General features: G+C 44.6%; 1 protein-coding gene across 2 annotated transcripts in view; it reads right to left on the reverse strand.

Annotated features, from left to right (window-relative positions):
• The window catches only part of ANP32E (acidic nuclear phosphoprotein 32 family member E), a 777,336-nt gene that overhangs the window by 569,760 nt on the left and 186,685 nt on the right, over positions 1–20,891 (reverse strand). For both annotated transcript variants that reach the window (XM_044079728.1, XM_044079727.1), the window contains exon 2: positions 5,481–5,630. In XM_044079728.1, the coding sequence (XP_043935663.1) occupies positions 5,481–5,630 (150 nt within the window). The remainder of the gene's footprint in view (positions 1–5,480; positions 5,631–20,891) is intronic.

Here is a 20,891-nt window from a genome sequence, read left to right on the forward strand (position 1 = left end):
TCACACATCATATTGGTTATGAAAGTATATCATACCTGGATGTGGAATTAACCTTTGATAAACATAGGGGACAATTAAAATCAAACATTCACAGAAAATCGACATTTTCCAACTCCTATCTTCACTATGATAGCTGGCACCCTGACCATCAAAAGAAGGGAGTTATAAAGGGTCAGATGGTCAGGGCAGCCAGGATGATTAGTGAAGAAGGGGAATTTTATGATGAGTTGGAGTTTATGCAAAGTATGTTTTTAAATAGGGGTTATCCAAAAATCTTATGTGAAACAATTAAACAAGAAGTTAAAGTTAAGAGACAGGTAGGAATATATCAAGCCATATTACGTTATGGCTATGACAAAGACACAAGTAAAATTCAATATGAAAGTAAGGACCAGATACCCCTATATATTTCTGTATTTGATGATTGTACCCCAATAATTAAGAACATTATTATCAGAAATTGGAATTTGTTTCAGTGAACATATGATAGCACCAATATTTCAAGGACCCATCAAGTTCGTATATAAAAAGGATGCATCTTTCAAGGAATATTTTGAACATAATATGGAAGTACAGCAATATAAAACCAATAGACCAATAGGAAATTTCAGATGTGGAAGATGTACAACATGCAAATATATACATGATACACAGGACAAAATTAAAATTAATTTTAATATCAAAATTAAAGGACATTTTAACTGCCATACTTCAAATGTGATTTATGTAGCACTTTGTCAACAATGTAGAGCCTTTTATATAGGCAAAACAAGTAGGAAGTTCAGGAGTAGAATAAAAGAACACGTTTTGGATATAAAGCACATGAAAACCACAAATGCCCTAGTGAGACATATTCAATTACATGCTGATCATAGATTTAAATTTTGTATAATTGATCATTTACTATATGATGTACAGGGAAGAAACACAAAATATGATTTAGACATACAGGAGTTAAAATGGCAGATCCTGTTGAATGCCCATAATTGGCCGGGACTTAATGAATATTGTACAATCAAACCTATCCTTATGAAAAATCATATTAAGGGTAAGTGTTGACTTTGTCTCTGTACACTACCGATTTTAGGTAAATTTAAGCCTAATATATAGTTTTTCAATAATAATTAATATTTCTTATAAATAGTTTCAAAAATAATTTCTACTATAAGGGAAGTGTAATATATTTATGAGCAAATTATGTTCATTTATGTACAATAGCTTGTATAATAAGTATATTCATATATACTCCAGGAGTTACCCATACACCCTTATAATTCATTATATAATTAAATAAGGAAGTATATACACATTATATAATATTACATGTATACATTAGGGTGGAGAGTTTATGGGAGATACTGTATATCAATTTATGAGGCTATATATATATATATATAAACACACATTGCATCATTAAGTATACAATTCTCACATATATATACACATATATATTTTTTATATATATAATTTTATATATTATTTTAGGGTTTTCATATATTATTATACATACATTTACATGGGAACTGGAATAGAATAATTGTTTATGTATTCTGTCGTTTTTTGTATAAGTATGCTGTAACTAATTTTTATAATGTGGTTTTTAATAATGTTTATGTTTGTTTCATGGATATACAACACACGATTAATGTTAATATATATATATAAAACATGAATTTATTAAAATCATTTGAAGTTTAATTATATTTATGGTATAAATTGTTTAAATAGTATATTTTAAGTATCAATTAATTAGGTAATTGATTGAACCTGTTGTGTATATAAAGGGGAGGTAGTGAGTGGTACAGTTATTCTGAAGAAGTTAGTCTTGGCGGACGAAACCCGGGTAAATTCTGTTGGATGTGTTCATTGCACGGCGTTGTGTTGGCTGTACCAGTTTGTATGTTTTTAAGAATAAATTCCATTATTGCTGCAGATTCGTTGGTGAACATTCTTCAGCGTGGAACTTTTTTGTAACAGTGAAAACATTTAACTTTGACAAGGAGGTACGTGCTACTGCTGTGGTTTACCCAGACCGTGGAACTTCCTGTTCGTCATTTACCAGTTTGTGCCTTATATAAGAAACTAGAACATGTTGCACAGCGGAAGACAAATTATGTGACCTAGCTAGGTTGGTAAGTGTAGCAGCCAAGCTGTCAGTTTGGGGGAGTGAAGAGAAGGCTGAAGAACTCCCAACGAATGAGTCAGAAGGTCTGGCACTGGGTCCAGAACCCAAGGATCTTTCACTTGATATTGCTGAAGGAAGGGGAACCATATCTGCCAAGGCAAAAACGGGGCTATCAGAACAGTCCTTCCCAAGCTTTTGGCTTTCTGTAAAAATCTAGGGATCAGAGGAGTTGGTGGAAAGGCATACAAGAGAGCCGAGGGCCAATCATGTACGAGCGAATCCCTTGGGCTGTCCCCTGGTTGAGAATACAGGGCAAAGTAGCTTCTGCATTTGGCATACATCGGGGATGCAAAAAGGTCACAGCAAGTCTGGCCCCATCTGCAGAAGATCATTTCCGCCACTTGTTCTTTGAGGGACCACTCGTGGGGCAACGGAATGGTTCTGCTCAGTTTGTCCGGTATCACGTTGGGATGTCCCCAAGATGTGCGTGTGGATACAGTCCACTGCCAAATTCTCAGGGCCTCTCGGCATAAGGGGTAAGACTTGGTTCCTCCCTGTTTGTTGATATACCAGACCACCGACTTGTCCGTCTGGATTGCAATAGTCTCCCGAGGTAGAGAGCCGTGAAAGTGCTGCAACGCTAGAAACACCACTCAACTCGAGGACATTGACGTGTAAATGGGATTCCATCTCTGACCAAGTACATTGGACAGTTTTTCCCTGAAAAATCCCCCCCACCCTATCAGGAAGCGCCCGTGGTCACCGTGGCTGAGAGAGGGGGAAGTACAAGTGGAACACCAAAGAAGATCCTTTTTGCAAGCATTTGTCAGTACCACTGGGTGAAAAGTAACCATTGGAGTACTCATGTGCATCCGTCCGATAGGAACTGCTATGAGCATAGCTGCCATGGTACTTAAGCTGCAGAACTTGGGAGGCCGGTACACTTCTTTCCATTAGCAAGGGGACACCTGACTTTGTAGAGATTACTCTTGCTTGAGGCAACCCGACCAAGGTGGTGGTGGTGTCTAGATCTGCTCCTATAAAGGAAATATGCTGTTAGGCTACGGAGGGACCGGTTCCATGGAATCAGGAGACTCCCACGCCCTTCAAGCGACCAAATCCATTAGCTCGTCAAAGGGCAGAGTAACCCAGGAGGTGGAAGGTTGAGACCCAAGGGCATTCAGGAGCACAGAATCACCCCTCTGCTTTAGTATTTCCAGAATGTCTGCAAAGGAGACAGCATTCAAGGGGGACCGTGGGGACCCTTCTGTTTAATCTAAGTCTGTGTCTGATGTCAAGGATTCCAGAGGGGAATCCAAATGCCTCCACTTGCACAATCTCTTTCTGGGGACCTCATCAATGGGGGCGTCTGGTGAAGTCTCAGTAGAGCAGGGATCACCCGATGGGGTTACTGGACGCTCTGGTACTCGACACTTGGTAGGAACCTGCGATGTAGAGGCAGAACGTGGCCCTTTACGGGAGGAAGAGGAAAGATCTGAGGATGTGAGGGGTCTTAGCAGACATAACCCTCCTCATGGCATCAAGGCCCCGGTGTCTCGACCCAAGGAATCCGCCGGTTCAGAGGAAGACGGCAACCTCCTCAGAGCAGAGACCACGGGCTCCGAATCGGAGGACAGAGCCAAGCTCATCTGCGCCAAAGCCCAGAGAGGAAGATTTGGAACAGACGCATCGGTTCGATGACCCCCCCCCCAGAACAGACGAGGCAGTGTCTGCTCCACAATTCTTCGAACGGTACCAAAGAAATGAAGGTAGACTGGGCCCAAGGCACTGGGACAGACCTCTGCTCCAAGGGTTCCACAACCATCAGATCTTGTCCTTCCGGCTCGGAAGGCTCGGCTAGCCTCGGAGGAGTAGTAACAGCCAATGGAATGGTAGCAGGCTTTGAAGTCAGTTGGGATGAAGCAGAGTGTAATTTGGCCAAAGCCGGGTTCTCCAAGAGCCTCTTCATCACACGGTCCACATCGATGTCCGAAAGGAGCCGAAGATGCCACCAACCTAAGGATCAAAGACTTTAAAATCTCTGCCACCGGCTCCAGCACTGGGGTTTGGCTCAGATATCAGCTCGGTGCACGGCTCCAAAGACTGAGGAGCCGGCGACCACACCTTCACAGAGGTGCTCGGAACAGAGGACCTGGGTTCAGAGGATACCTTTGAAGACTTCGACCCCTTCGAAGACTTGGAGGTCTGATCAGCCTTGTCCAATGCTTCCTGAAAGTCTGGCTTCAACAGCCCTCTATCAACCAACTTCCTTCACCTCACCTCTCTAACACAGACTTGCCGCTGAAAGAGTGGCAGATAGAGCAATCCTCTTTGTACTGGCCCCAAGCAATACACAAAAAACATGGCTATCCGCAATGGACATCTGTTGCCCACAGCTACACCTTTTAAAACCTGATTTCTGCTTCTGATCAGACATAATAGCAAGACCGCTATTATCAGATACCTGATAAAGAGAAACACTAAAGGTACAGTAAGAATAAGTACACAGTACTAAATGCAATCCACAGAACAATATCTATCTATAGATCTAAATATCTATATCAAAAAACAGCTACTCAAAGATCTTGAGCTTGGAAAGTGGCAGACTCGGAGCTGGAACCCACGTTTAAGAACAAACGGCGAGATTGAACAACTTCACATAGTATGTTATGGTTTTGAGACAGTCCATTAATACACAACACTCCTAGCTTTAAAACAGAAAGCGACAAGACAGCAACAAAAATGAGGAAAATGGAAGCCCCCCTCCCACCTCAAAAGGAACTCATCTGCCCAGCACAGGAATAGCACAAGCTGACAGTCAATCCTCAAAAGCCTCAGGAGCATACTCAAGACAGAGTCAGTGAAACCCTTGAAGGGATCTGCACTCAAAACATGTCTTAGTCAACTCAGCTCGAGCTGCCTGACAGTTTGGGTCTGTATAAAGTTTCTTGAAGCTTTGGAAGCTGGCCAGCTGCTATATCCTTGTCAAGATAAAACACCATATATCTAAGGCTACTGCGGCAGTGATCAATATGAACATTACTAAACTTCTGTAGCAGACAGCACCAATCTAACAAATTTGCAACTCCATGAAGGTACCATACAACTGCTTTATCTTTTCTTTGGTAAATCAGTGCAAGCAGAGAGAAAAGGGGAGACAAAATGTTGTAAAAATTGTTGACGAAAAATGGCATTTGCTTTACAAGTGGTCTGAATTCTGCAAGTAGTTACACAAAGATTACTACACATAGAAAACTAACAGTCCCTAAAGATGATCAAGCATTACCAAAACCAGACTAACCAAAGTAACAAGTGCTGCCCAGGATTACAGACTCCATTCTATCAGCACACGTACCTTGCGAAGTTTACCCAAAGTGGGAAGTTTGGCCAAAGATTTTAGTCCCACATTGGCCATACTTAAAAACTGAAGCTCCTTAAAACCATCAGTAAGTCCTTCAACTTCTCCATCGCTTGAACGACTGTTATCAATCACTAATTCAACAACCTACAATGAAGGAAAGTAAATGAAACACTGAGTAAATAAAGACATTAACGCCTTAAAACACACTATTAATCGTTCATTTTAAACAGTCATGATATTCAAAACATTTTCAGAGACCAAAGACTTGTACAACAGTTCTGACCGGTACAAATATGGATCACAGGATAAACTGAGGGATACTATAAAACATTTATTCATATAGATCAAAATAATGTACTAAAAAGCAAGGCAGTTATGTTCAAAAAATAAGAGTATGTGAAATTTTACAGCATACAAAACAAGTACAGTTTCATGCATGGGAACTAAATGTGTCAATGTATTAAAAGCAGAGCTGTTACTTGGAAAAAAAATAAGGGTCTGTAAAATATTGCAGAAAATCAAAGTTCTAAAGGTCAATGTAGAGCCACAGTGAATTCGAGACAGGTGTCACATCCCACTTCATGACTGCTACTCTCAGCCAGTATAAAGCTTTCGGGTCCATGTTCCTTTTTCCACTGTCCACTTTCTTGGTCATACACCCGCCCTAGCAGTATCCCATGGACTGCTTTCCTGTTTCAAGACAGATATAATATTTTGAATACATACCTTTACCACTACCCTGTAAAAAGTGGTAACCTCAAAAAGTAGCATGTTCATAAAGCAGAGCTGAACACCTTCTACAACAGTCAGAAAGGGTAGTGCAATAACAGGAAAATGTGCTTCAGGACAATCTTTATTGGGATATCAAAATGCATCAAAAATGTTTGATAATAAGAAGTTATGTACTCACCATAACGTTCCATCTGAGTAGGTATCTTCATTTGTCTGCAAACTTTGGGATACGGATCCGATCTCAGATTCGAGCCGGCAACTTCTACCACAGCATAGATCTGAGCTCCTAGCTCCTCCCTTTACCCATAATCCCCTGCCAACCCTGACTGACCTCAGATCAAGTTTGCCCGATATAAAGTACAGTTTTGTACCTACCATAAATGTAGATGTTCGAAGATCCACATTGCTGCAGTCCTTACATATGGGTAGTCCGCTGTCCTCGGTCGGCCCGAATACCAAAGTATTAGGCTGACGTCGGTCAAGGGCGCTCAGAACTGACATCAGAGCGTCAGGGTATAAGAGCGCATGACCGACGTCATATCCTCAGTCTTTTCTTGCCCCAGATGTCAGAAGGCCCTAAAAAGAAAGCCCACAGCCAAAAACAAAATACTTCCCAAAAACAAAAAATGTACAAATCACAGCTACCACCCAAACCATACAACCATTCCAAACTATAGAGGGGAAGGAAAGAGGGTTAATTGGACTGCAGCAATGTGGATCTTCGAACATCTACATTTATGGTAGGTACAAAACTGTACTATGTTCTTCATCTCACATTGCTGCAGTCCTTACATATGGGTAGAATCCCAAAGCAGAGGTAAAGGGAGGTTGGCAAAATCATAAAGCATTAGGAGCTGCGCCCTGTAATATTGCAGTGGCAAATCCAGCCCTAGATTTAGAATAAAGAGGAAGGTGGTAATGTTTAGAAAAAGTATGCACTGAACTCCAAGTAGCTGCTTCCAAAATATCTTTAGTAGCCACCCCCCTTAAAAAAGGCTGTAGAGGTAGCAGTAGCCCTAGTGGAATGAGGCCTGATTCCAGCCGGAATCTCCTTACCATGATGGGAATAACAGAAAGCAATGCAAAAACCAATCCACTTAGAAATAGTTTGTTTAGAAACAGGCTTTCCCTGAGAACCCAAGGCAAAAGAAACCAACAACTGCTGAGACTGTCTGAACCCTGTAGTTCTGCTCAAATAATAACGCAACTGCCTGTGAATATCCAAAGTGTGCAAAATCTTCTCCCCTTTATTTTGGGGATCTGCATAAAAAGTAAGCAAATGAATAGTTTGGTTCAAGGCCACACTAGAAACCACCTTAGGCATAAAAGTAGGATTAGTACGTAAAGATACCCTATCCTTATGAAAAATTAGGAAGGGTTCAACTGCCATAAGGGCCTGTAATTCAGAAACCTTTCTTGCAGACGTGATGGCCAACAAAAAAGCAGTCTTCCAGGACAAAAACTTCAATTCGGCAGTAGCTGCAGGCTCAAAAGGAGGTAAAGTAAGTTTTTCCAACACAAAATTGAGATCCCAGGCAGGAGTAGGAGCTCTACGTGGGGGTCTTATGTTCTTAATTGCTTAAACAAAGGATGAGAGAACAAAGGAGGGTCACAGTCATAGTGAGCAGAAATGGCTGCAGCATGAACCTTTATAGAGGAGAAAGACAAACCCTTGTCTAATAAATCTGTAAGCTATTGGAGAAACACTTAAATCAGGCTTGGAAACATCAAAGTCCTTTGCTTTGCTCCAAACAAAAAACCTCCTCCATTTATCAGCGTAAACTTTCCTTGTACTAGGCCTTCTGGCCTCCAAAATAACATTTAAAACTTGTTGTGAAAGCCGAGACCCTCCAGGGTCTAGAACAGAATATGCCAGGCTGTTAGATGCAGGGACTGAATCCTGACATTGAGGAAATGATTGCCCTCCTGTGACAAAAGGTGCGGAATCGAAGGCAAAGGCCATGGAGGCTCCTATACTAAACTTCTCAGCAGAGGGTACCAGTGCTGTCGAGGCCAATCTGGAGCTATCAGAATCATGGATGGCTTGTCTTGTCTGGCCTTCAAGAGTACCTTTGGGAGGAGAGGCAGAGGTGGAAAGGCATAGACGTGAAGATTGCTCCAACTGAAGGATAGAGCATCCACCTTCCAAGCTGTGGGATGAAACATTTTTGTGCAAAACTTTGGCAACTGGAAATTTAGTGGAGAAGCGAACAGATCTATGTCTGGAGTTCCCCATAACACTGTCAACCTTCAAAATACATGAGGATCCAATTTCCACTCGTGGGGATCCACTATCTGTCTGCTCAACACATCTGCTAAGGAGTTCTGTGCTCCTGGTAGAAACCTTGCCTGAAGATTGAGGTGTAAACTGAGAGCAGTCTCCCACAAAATCATCGCTTGTCTGCAAAGAGGGTACGAATGTGTTCCCCCTTGCTTGTTGATGTACCACATGACAGTTGTGTTGTCTGTTTGAATCAACACTTGCCCTGGGTGAAGTAAATCTTTGAAAGCCATCAATGCAAATTGGACTGCTAACATCTCCTTCAAGTTGATATGCAAATGTTGAAGTCTGGCAGGCCACGTGTCTTGAACCCATTTTCCATTGAGGTGTGCTCCCAAAGCCTTGTCCGAGGCATCTGTCGTTAGAATCTGACTCGCCTCTGGTCAGGTCACAGAGTCCCTTGTTTAGGTGACATTCCTGAGCCCACCACAAAAATTCCTTTTGAATGCAAGGTATTATTTGAATGACAGTGTCCAGATCTTGGCAGTGTTGTGTCCATACGTTCTTGAGATACCATTGGAGCTTCCTCATATGCAGTTTGGCATTGGGAAGCACCAGGATACAAGATGCCATGAACCCCAAGGCTTGAAGGACTGTCCTTGCAGTCAGCCTGGACCGTAGAGACAATTGATGGAAGTAAAGAGTAAGGTTCTTTTGTTTGTCCGGGGTCAAAAAAGCCATCTGGGAAGCTGTATTCAGTCTCACACCCAGAAAGCACAGTTCCTGAGAGGGTACTAGACTGGACTTTGTTTCGTTCACAGAATACCCTAGGCACCTTAACACTGCCATCACATACTGTAGATGATGAAGAAGTTCGTACTTGTCTTGAGCAAGAATCAGGCAATCGTCCAAATAAGGATAAATTTGTATTCCTCTTAACCTGAAGAAGGCTATCACTGGAGCCAGAACCTTTGTGAACACCCTGGGCAGTAGATAAGCCAAAGGGCAATGCAGAGAACTGATAATGTAAAGTCCCAGCCCAAAACGCAGGTACCTCCTGCAACTGGGCCTGATAGGAACATGAAGATAAGCCTCTTTGAGATCCAGAGTTACCATCCAGTGATCTTTGCCCAACAGAGGTAAAAGCTGTTGCAACGTCAACATTTTGAACTTTGGAATGTCCAGGAATGTGTTGAGGATAGATAAATCCAAAATCGGTCTCCACGTGTTCCCTTTCTTTGGTACTAGAAACAGGCGAGAATAAAACCTAGGCCCACTTCTGACAGAGGGACCGGCTGTATGGCTCCCATTTGAAGAAGTAAAGAAATCTGCTTGTAAGCCTCTACCCTTTGTTGAGGAGGAACGCCTGGCATACCTTTGTAAGGAGGCAATGTATGGAAATAAAACTTGTAGCCTCGGTTTATAATGTCCAATACCCATTTGTCCTGGGTGACTAAAAGCCAGTTTTGCTTGAAGAGTGCTAACTTTCCTCCCAAAGGAGCTGCCAGGCAAGAAGAATCTGGCAGCTGAAAATGCAGGTCATTGGGCCTGTTTACGAAAGGACTGGCCCCTGCCCTCACCTGAAGATTGTGCAGGTGAACTCCATGTTCTAGGCCTGAAAGTACTCTGAGCTCTGCCCCTACCACGTCTAGATCTACCTCTAGACTGAGAATCAGAAGAAGGATATGTCCACCCCTTAGTAGGCCAATTCCTACTAAACTTTGGAGGCTGCACCTGCAAGAAGTCTTTAACAGTCTGCATAGACTTAGCCTGGTCTTCCATCTTTTTTAAGACTCCACAGGGGGACCAAATAAAACTTGAGACTGTAAAGGAGCATCCAAAATTCTAGTTTTAACATGCTCTGACAAATTCTGATCCTTAAGCCAGGCGTGCCTGCGAAGAACTGAACCAGTGGCAGCCACCCTGGAAGAAGCCTGTAAAGCATCAAAACCACACTGCAAAGAATGCTTACCCACCTGTTCAGAGACATGTACCAAATCCTGTAATTCCTTACACTCAATGCCCTCTGCCAAAGCATCCACTTTAGATTTTAGTTGAGTAAGGAGGAAATTCTGATACTTTAACATATGAAACTGGCAATTCAAAGCCCTCATTGCTAAAGTAGGTATACACCTTTTTACCCCATCTATCCAAAGCTATAGGAACTGGATTCTTAACAGAAGCCCTGACACCCTTAGGTCCCTGGCTAATAGTTTCTGGGTCTGCCCTAGGACTCTTATACAGATATTTATGAGCCTCAGGTACTCTGTAATACCTGTCCGGTTTAACTGGCGCAGGAGGCCAAGAATCTGGATTAAGGGAAGCCTCAGAGAAAACATCTTGCACAATATCCAAAACAGGAGGTATAGCCAAGGGCCTATGTTGTGGTAAAAACAAGAACTCCCTAAGCCTCTTCCGTGAATCAGAGAAATCCTGACCTTCCCATTTAAAATGCTCCCTCATAGAATGAAGTGTTTCTGAGAAGGAAAAATCTTCTGGAGGAGAAGCAGAAGGAGTGGAATCCTCTGCATCAGAATCAGAATAAGTAGGAAAATCCTGAATGTCTTCAGCCGAAGACTCTGAATCATCTGAGGCCTGTTCCAAACTCTCCACCTCTGGCTCCACTCTGGGCCTCTTATCAGGAGGGGGCATAGAACCTCTTATCAAAGTAATTAAATCTGCCATTTTAAGCATGTGCTTTTTAGGCACAGAACCTGCAGAACTAGGACTGACACCAGGGAAAGGTAAACTAGCCCTGCCTTTGGAAGAAGCCTTAGAAACAGAAGGCCTAATCCCCTTAGGTAAGGAAGGGAGAACAATAACCTGAGAGGCCCCCTCAGCCTGACCTGCCTCCTGAGAGGCCACATCTTGCAAAATCAAAGTCTCCTCCTGAGACTCAACTGAAACCTCGGCCGGATCCACAGAATCCCCCGTAGTTCCTAAAGAGCCGGCGTCCGGAACGGACGACTCATCCTGTCTGGGTTTTAAAGATTTGTCTTTGCGCTTCTTCGCGGTAGCAGGCGTCGGAGGATCCGACGGCATATTATAATTACACCGCTTACCGAAGACAAGCCTAGCGCAATCTAACCTACGCTTGATGGTGCGCTTATTAAACTTAGCACAAAAGCGACACCCGACTACGTCGTGCTCAGGTCCCAAACAAGGAATACAAAGAGTGATAATCCCTATGCGGTATCTGTTTCCCACAAGAAATACAATTATTCACTTTTTCTGACATCCGGAATTAACTGAGGCAAGAAAAAACAAAAATATTCCCCAACGGGGTACTTAGCCCAACTTGGATTCGGTCTGAAACTCAGAATACGAAAATTTCAGAACGCCGAACGGCACTTGCAACGCTGCTTCTGCATCGGACCATGCGGCAAAAAAGACTGAGGATATGACGTCGGTCATGCGCTCTTATACCCTGACGCTCTGATGTCAGTTCTGAGCGCCCTTGACCGACGTCAGCCTAATACTTTGGTATTCGGGCCGACCGAGGACAGCGGACTACCCATATGTAAGGACTGCAGCAATGTGAGATGAAGAACATCCATTGTTACTGTGCCCCAGAAGGGGCTTATCTAAGACAGATCCTAAACAGAATCTTATAGGTCAGGGGGAAGGAGGGGGAGATTGGTTGCAGACAAATGAAGATACCTACTCAGATGGAACGTTATGGTGAGTACATAACTTCTTAATCTGAAGTAGGCACTTGATTTGTCAGCAACCTTTGGGACAGAGTCCCCAGCTACCTGAATCCTGGGTGGCCTTTATGAAAGAATATTCCGGAGCACTGCAGAGCCAAAGGAAGCCCTACCTCTGGAGACAACGTCCAGTTTGTAATGGCTGATAAAGGTATGAGATGAAGCCCAAGTGGCTGCGGAACAAATATCATCCAAGGGGACCCTAGATTTAAAAGCCGCCGAAGTAGCGACGGCCCTAGTAGAATGAGCTCGGACTCCCTGAGGTGCAGGCCTTCCCGAACTCTGATATGCCAAGAGGATACAACTAGCTATCCACCGTGACAGGGTAACTTAAGAAATTGACTTGCCTAAATTTGTTTTGGCAAAGGAGACAAAACTGGTCAGATTGCCTATGACCAGCAGTTCGATGAATATAAAAGCGTAATTGTCTGTGCACATCCAAGGAATGCAGTTTGTACTCTCCTTTGTTCTGGTAGTTGGGAAAGAACACGGGAAGATTAATAGATTGATTAATATTAGCTTCCAAAGATACCTTAGGCAGAAAGGACGGATTGATCCTGAGGTAAACTCTATCCTGATGGAAGGCTAAATACGGCGGTTTAACACAGAGAGCCTGAAGCTCAGAGACCCTTTTAGCTGAAGTAATGGCCACCAGAAAAGGCAGTCTTCCAAGAGAGGTATTTAAGATCAACCGTAGCCGCCGGCTCGAAAGGGGGGCTTGTCAAGGCCTGTAGAACCAAAGAAAAATCCCATGGGGGTACTACCTCCCTGACCGGAGGTCTGAGAAGGAAGGTACCCTTGAGGAAAGCTTTACAAAGCTTGGAAGTAATTAGAGGGCCCGATTCATGCCCTACATGATGATGCGAAAATGCTGCTAGTTGTACCTGGACTGTAGAGCAGCTAGCCCCCTGATGAAAAAGGGTAGTTAGAAAATCCAAAACAGACGTAAGAGGCGCCGTGAAAGGATCCAAGTGATGGTGCTCCGCCCAAATGGAGAAACGTTTCCACTTACTCCGATAGACCCTTCTGGTGGAAGGTTTATGTGCTGCTACTAGGATGGCTTTGACTGGTGAGGAGATTCCGGGAGTCCTCATCAGGAGTGGAACTGGAGCAACCAAGCCGTCAGCTTGAGGTTGACCAGGTTGGGGGTCGGAAGACCCAGAGGGTGAATAATGAGATCCGGGAGGGGATCCAGAATCCAGGGTGGATGAATCAAGTGAGACCACAGGTATGGGAACCACATTTGACGAGGCCAGAATGGGGCAATAAGGATCATTTTGCTCCCCAGCCGACTGGCTTTCTGTAAGAGTTTTAGCATCATGGGCAATGGAGGGTAAGCGTAAAGGAGACCGGGAGGCCAAGCATGTACTAGAGAGTCTCTCGGGGACTCCACCTGAGGGGGGATTATAGCGAAGTAACTGTTGCATTTGGTATTTGAAGGAGAGGCAAAAAGATCGCATCAGGGCTGCCCCCATTGGGCAAATATCTGCTTTGCTACTAGAGGATTGAGAGGCCATTCGTATGATGTCAGAATAGCCTGTCTGCTAGGATGGTTGGACCATCCCGGAATGTGCGTTGCAATGAGAAAGCGGTTGGTGGATATCGCCCATTCCCACACTCTCATGGCCTCGCGACAAAGAGGATAAGACCTGGTTCCCCCCTGTTTGTTGATGTACCAGACAACTGACATGTTGTCCGTTTGTACCGCAATCGTCCCAATCGGAAGAAGGCTGTGAAGTGCCTGCAACGTCAAAAGCACCGCCCTCATCTCTAGGACATGGATATGCAAGGATGTCTGTGTCGCTCCACGTGCCTTGGACCGTTCTGCCTGAATAGTGCCCCCCACCCCCACCCCAGGCAAGAGGCGTCCGTGGTCACTGTGGCGACAGGGGAAGGCATCGAGAATGGTAGTCCCGTGTGAAGGCTCGGGGACTGGAGCCACTACACGAGCTACCCTCTGCAAGCCCTGCTTAGGGGAATAGGATGGGACAGGGGGTTGCGAGACAGGGACCATTGCACCTGGAGGGTCCACTGCAGGACCCTCATATTTAGAAGGGCTAGGGGCAGCAGAGGAATTGCTGCCGCCATGGACCCTAGAGCCCTCAGGATCAATTCCGCCGGTGGAGCAGGAAGTTGGAGAATGGCCTGAACATGCAACCTCAGGTTCTGAAGCCAATCGGGAGTCAGGAAGGCAAGCATTAGTCTGGAATCCAATCTCGCCCCTATGAAATCTATTACCTGTGTAGGAGCCAGAGAGGATTTGGCCATGTTGACAGTCAACCCTAGGCGTGGAGCAAGATTGAGGAAATAATCCCTGCCTGAACAGAGCAGATGCCTTGTTGGGGCGATGAGGAGCCAGTCGTCCAGGTACGGAAAGACCTGAATTCCCTGAAGCCTCAGGTGGGCCGCTATAACCGTCAAGACTTTGAACACCCTGGGGGCTGAGGTGAGACCGAAGGGGAGGGCCCTGAACTGAAAGTGACTGGCTCCCAGCCGGAAGCGGAGGAACCTCCTGGAACGTCTGACCACAAGAATGTGGTAGTACGCATCCTCGAGGTCTATCAAGCACATCCAGTCGTTCTCCCGTAACAGGGGGAGAATAGATTGTAGCGTGACTATCCGGAACTTTTCTTTGGGTACTGCCAGGTTCAAGAGAGAGAGAGGTTGAGGATGGATCTCAAAGTCCCCAGTCTTTTTTTGGCACCAGAAAGAACCTGGAGTAAAACCCTGATCCGAGCTGATCTGGGGGGACGGGTTGGATGGCTCATTTTTGTAAAAGCTGCTGAATTTCTGTAGCAGCCACCTCCCTCTGATTGGGTGGTACGTCGGGGAGGCTTCTGGTTTTGGGGGTTACAATAAAGGGAATTTGTTAGCCTCTGGATATGATGCGAAGCACCCAGCGATCTGTTATGGACTCCCACATTGCTAGGTGCCTCGAAAGACGCCCCCTGACTGCCTCCAGAGTGGAGCAGCTGGGCAACCCCTCAGGGGTTCTGCGTGGGCCTCTCAGAAGGGTTCTCCGGACCCAAAATTTCTGGGACCCCCTCTGCCTCTAGGGCGGCATCCTCCCTGTCCTCCTCTGCCACGAGAGGACTGGTTGTCCGGAGCAGACTGGGACTGATGCGATTTCCGGAACCACATCTTCTTCTGACCCTTTTGGTTCTTAGAAAAGGACCTCTGGGGAGCAGAGAAGCGGACTCCCGACAGCAGACATCTTCCCATCTTTCTCGCTCTGGACTAAAGTGTTGCGAATGGTTTTGCCAAACAATGCAGAACCATCAAAGGGGGCATTCGTGAATGACGCCTTGAAGGGTTCCGAAAAGTCAATGTCGGAGCCAGGCTTGGCGCCTCATTACCAGGCCGGCTCCGCCAGCTCTAGCGGCTCCTTCCTTGGCGTGAGACAAGAGCTGCATAGAGGTGTTGGAAACAGAACATAGAGTGGACATTCGGGAGGAGTACAGCTGCTGGTCCCCTTCAGACATGGACTCGGGGGGGGCAGCGTATTCTTTTATTAGATCTCTCTGCATCCGGATGACGTGTGCCATATAATTCAATCGCCCACATGGAGAAGGTTGCTGAACTGAAGACCCGCTTCCCAAGGCGGTCCATCGCCCGAGACTCCTTGCTCGGTGGGTGGACCGCGGAGCTCTCCTGAGCCAACTCCCTCTTGGTGGCCGCCGCCACCAACATGGCATCCACGGGGGGACCTCTGCTCCAGTGGGTTCTTTCTGCAGGGGAACTCAGGATCCTATCTGGGCGCTTGGGGACTGGCTCTAGTGTGTCCGGCTCCTTCCAAGCCCTGGTGGAAATAAGGTCCATCGGGGGGAGGGGACACCCAATAGGTAGATGGCCCTAAGCAGGGCAGGGAGGAAAAATAAACACAAATTAAGTTAAATTAAGAGATATATAGGGCTAAGGATACCTAAACACTCGCTCTCACTCACACGAAGAAAAAGGAAGTAAAAATAGAAAGTTTTTCACAAAACTTAGCTAAATAGCAGGAGCTTGAAAATCCAGCTTGTAGCTTGAAGCGCGGCAAACTAGATCTGAGGTCAGTCAGGGTTGGCAGGGGATTATGGGTAAAGGGAGGAGCTAGGAGCTCGGATCTATGCTGTGGTAGAAGTTGCCAGCTCGGATCCGTATCCCAAAGGTTGCTGACAAATGAAGTGCCTACTTCAGATCATACAGGTATCACATGAGTTCAAAAGACAGTAACTACATCTGAAGACATGATCAAGATGTACAATGGAAAACTACTCCAATTTGTCAAGAACATTCATTGCAAGGCAGCCTATCATGGAACTAGAAATCTTTGGGTCCAGAACTTGGGATTTGCTTTTGCAATGTGAAGACAGCAGTCCAGAAGAATGTGCCACATTTCTCTACATCAATGCGGAAGAAACCCTTCATGGATATAAACTTTTCTTGAGAAGAAAAAGTAGTAACAATCATGAGCTACTTCATGACCTCAGACTAGAAAAACGTTTTTTTCCACCACAAACGTACAGGGTCACATGACCCTACAAACCATATGGAGACTTATGCTTCTAAGCTGAACAACCGAGTTAAAAAGACTGAATTTGGCAACTGGTGGATTCCACAGGTGTCAGCATACTGAGAGTTGTAAAAAAGGCAGGATTTAAACATAAGCAGAACTGACCCTATCAAAAGCTGTGGAGGTATACACACCAAATTAGTTCTTTTTGACTATTAACAAAAAAAGGATACAATATGAAAATACAAATCATACTTAAAAGAAAATGAGAGCCCTGTGGTGGTGGTGCTGCGGTAGCGTTGTCGCCTCATAGCAAGATGTTGCCCCGTTCGATTCTCAGCTAGAGCGTCTTATGTGTGGAGGCATACGTGAATGGGGCATGCCTTCGTTGAAGGCTGTGCGTCAGGGCTGGTAACCCGGTATGTAAAAATCCACAACCAATCATTAGCGGACCGAAGTTCCGCTGTGGCGACCCCTAACCGGGAAAGGCCGAAAGACACAAACAAACTTAAAAGAAAATAAGAACACGAGAGTATTACAAACAAAAAAAGTCAAGAAAAATGCACAAACTTTGTGCATCTGAAATTCAAGTCTCAAGTATTTGGTGAGGCTGCACTCTTTTTGCTCAAACCCATGCAGTGTGTTTTCTTGCCATAATGTTTCATCTGTTATTTACTATTTATTGGGAAAGTCCGACTGGGTCAGAAGCCCATTTTCGGCAGTGGCCCAAGGAGAAAAGCTCCACAGAAATACAAACAATATACAATAATTAGACAGTACTACAGTATACATACAGCAAGATGCAGAATCTTCTAGTTAGTCTATACAAAGTAGTATTCCATACAGTTTTCTAGTAGATACAGGTTCAAAAGAAAAACACGAGCATTTCAGTGAAGATCACGGAGAAAAAATAAAGTTAGTTTTGTGTACATATTAAATAATAGTTACAACCAAATGACATTTTCTTGGTATATTACTTTTGAGTATTAATGAACACCGAGAAGAGGGAGAAAATGAGATGAGTGGACAGTGTAGTGAGAAAATTTGACAGTCAGGTTTGGCGCAGGAGCAATGCCAGTTCTTGGATAGAAATTCAAATAGTTGTTTAAAACTGGTAGATTCAGGTGTGTTTTGGAGGGTGTGGGGTAGAGTTCCATAATTTGGCTATATGATTTGATTTCTCATTCATTCATGACCGATGAGTCTTCTGTTTCATCCTCTGAACAGATTCAGCTGATATAAGCTCACACCAACCAAAAAACTCTCGAGCTAAGGTTGCCATTCTCCTAATCATCTCATATAGAGTTTTCCCGTAAAGGTAATAAAGTGGAGGTTTTGCCTGAGCAAATGCCCTAACATATGACCAGGACCAAATCCGATCCTCCAGGAGTCTATCGGAGGGGGGTGGTGGGTGGGATGTCATGAATCAATGAAGATTAACAGATGGAACATTACGGTAAGAACAGAACTTCTTTATCTGATGTTGTTAATCTTCATTCATGACTGATGGGGCAGTACTGTGCGTCCCAGGCAGCCCTATGGAAGGATATTCCCAGAGTACCACTGAGCCAAAGGACACACTCCCCCTGGACACCAAATCCAATTTGCAATGACTGATAAAGGTATGAGGGGTAGCCCAAGTGGCTGCTGCGCAATGTCATCCATAGAAGCTACTGAATGAAAAGCCGCTGAAGTAGCAACGGATTTTGTTGAACATGCTTTGATTTTGTTAAACGTATCTGGCTTTGCTGACAAATGAGATGCGCACTCAACCATTTTGCCAAAGTTGCTTTAGAAACTTATTTTCCTAACTTGCATCCTGAAAAGTACAGAACTAATAAATGCAAACAATATCCCCCCTTTATTAGAAAAATTTGGAAAGAAAACAGGTAGATTTGATGGACTGATCGATATTCAACTCGGAGACAGCCTTGAGTAGAAAGGAAGGGTTTTGCCAAAAAGATGCTCTCTCTGTGTAAAAACTATGCAAGGGTGATTTACACAGAAGGCCTGAAATCCTGATATTCTTCTCGCTGAAGTAATGGCTACCAAGAACAGTGTCTTCCAAGACAAGAATTTTATATCGCAAGAGGCAGCAGGCTAAAAGGGATGACAAGTCAAAGTTTTCAGAAAAAGAAGTTATGTACTCACCATAACGTTCCATGTTTGTAGTCCATCTCATCCTTCATTCTTACACTTTGGTTCAGAGCGGATCCTCTGCTCCGACTAAGCAATTCTCCAGCTCCTAGCTCAAAGTCTTCTGGTTGGCTCGTGGCAAGGAGGTATCCCATGACACACTACTGACATATCCCAGATCTTGTTTGCTGCTAGTAGAACTATAGCGGAAAGAACAAACTATGGAGAAAGGTCTCAAACATAGAGAGAAAGTAATTGTTTAAATTCCCCCAGGTCCTCAAAGGAGGAAGCAGGAGGGTGGGATAGTAAAGAATGAAGGAAGAGATGGACTACAAACATGGAACGTTATGGTGAGTACATAACTTCATGTTCTGTAGTCCTATCTCGCCTTCATTCTTACACTTGGGACAGCGTCCCTAGCACATTTATCTTGGGTGGCTCATGGGAAAATACTTCTGAGTACTGTGGAACCAAAGGAAGATCTGTTCCTGGAAGTCACATCCAACTTGTAATGAGTTACGAATGTATGAGGGGTAGCCCATGTTGCTGCTGCACAAATGTTATCCATAGGAGTTTTAGCTTGGAAGGCCATCGATGTAGAAACAGATCTGGTAGAGTGGGCTTTCACCTTAAAAGGGAGATATTTGTCACTGGACATATAAATGAATGAAATGCAGCTTGAAATCGTGTGAAAGTAGGTTTTGAGACTGGTAAACCCTTTCTTGAATCTGAAAAGGAAAAACAATTGGTCTGACCTTCTGAAACTCTTGGTTCAATGAAGATAGAATCGTAGCAGTCTATGAATGTAAAGCTGGTGAAATTTGTATTCTGCCTTATTGGAAAAATTTGGGAAAGAGACAGGTAGTTCTCAATGGATTGCTTAATATTAGCCTGTGAGGAGACCCTTAGGAACAAATGAAGGGTTGGTCTGTAGGGAATCCCTGTCTGTGGAATACCAAATAAGGCGGTCTAAGAGAGGGCATGAAGTTCTGAGACCCTTCTTGCAGATGTGATGGCCACTAAAAATATGGTTTTCCATGAAAGGAATTTGAGATCGCACTTCGCCTCCCTTTGACCCATCAGCAAAGTAAGTTTTTGAAGGACAAATTCAAATCCCAGAGTGCCACATGGTCCATGACGGGGGGGGGTCTCAATGTGGCCCCTTTAAGAAAGGGTCTGCACAATCTATGCGCCATAAGGTTAGGATCAATAGCCAAATGGAAGGTAGAAATAGCTGCCAGTTGAATTTTCATCAAGGCCCAGCCGCTGCTACTATTAAAATGTTGGGTAAGAAACTCCCAAATCACAGAGATGGGGGCTGTATAAGGATCAATATTTCTATCACAAGCCCAAAAGGAAAACCTTTTCCAGTTACTGGCGTAAATCTTTCTAGCTGAAGGTTGAGAAAATGTCAGAATATGTACATCAGAAGAAAAGTCTAAGCCTGACTAGGGATGGAATTGGAGCAGCCATGCTGTCAAATTGAGGGTGTGGAGAGAGGGATGGGAACACCCCTGACATGTGTGTGTCAGAATCTGGCACTGGGTCCAGAATCCAAGGTTCGTCCATTAGGTGAGGCCTGAGGAAGGGGAACCTAATCTGATGAGGCCAGTAAGGAGCAATGAGGACCATCTTGCTTCCCAAGGATTTTGCTTTCTGAATGACCTTTGATATCAGAGGAAAAGGTGGGAAGGCATAGAGAAGTCCCAGGGGCCAATCGTGAACGAGTGAGTCTTCTCCCCCTTCTGGGGGATCAAGGTGAAGTAGTTGCTGCATGTGGCATTCAGAGTGGTGGCGAAGAGATCGTAACAAGGCTGACCCCATCTGCGAAAAATCTGTTCCGCAATGTGTGTGGATTCAGAGACCACTCATGAGGCATAAGAATAGCCCTGGTGAGCCTGTCTGCTATCACACTGGTTTTCCCTGAAATTGCGTTGCGACCAGAAAGCATTGGGAAGACACTGCCCACTCACAAACTCTAAGGGCCTCTCTGCATAGGGGGTAAGATTTGGTCCCTCCTTGTTTATGTACCATACCACTGACATATTGTCCGAGTGAATCGCAATTGTCCCTAGAGGGATGCAATGCCAGAAGCACTGCTCTCATCTCCAGGA

This window comes from Protopterus annectens, chromosome 8.part0, assembly GCF_019279795.1.
Source record: "Protopterus annectens isolate FY-2018-M chromosome 8.part0, PAN1.0, whole genome shotgun sequence".
In the NCBI taxonomy this organism is placed as follows: Eukaryota; Metazoa; Chordata; order Ceratodontiformes; family Protopteridae; genus Protopterus; species Protopterus annectens.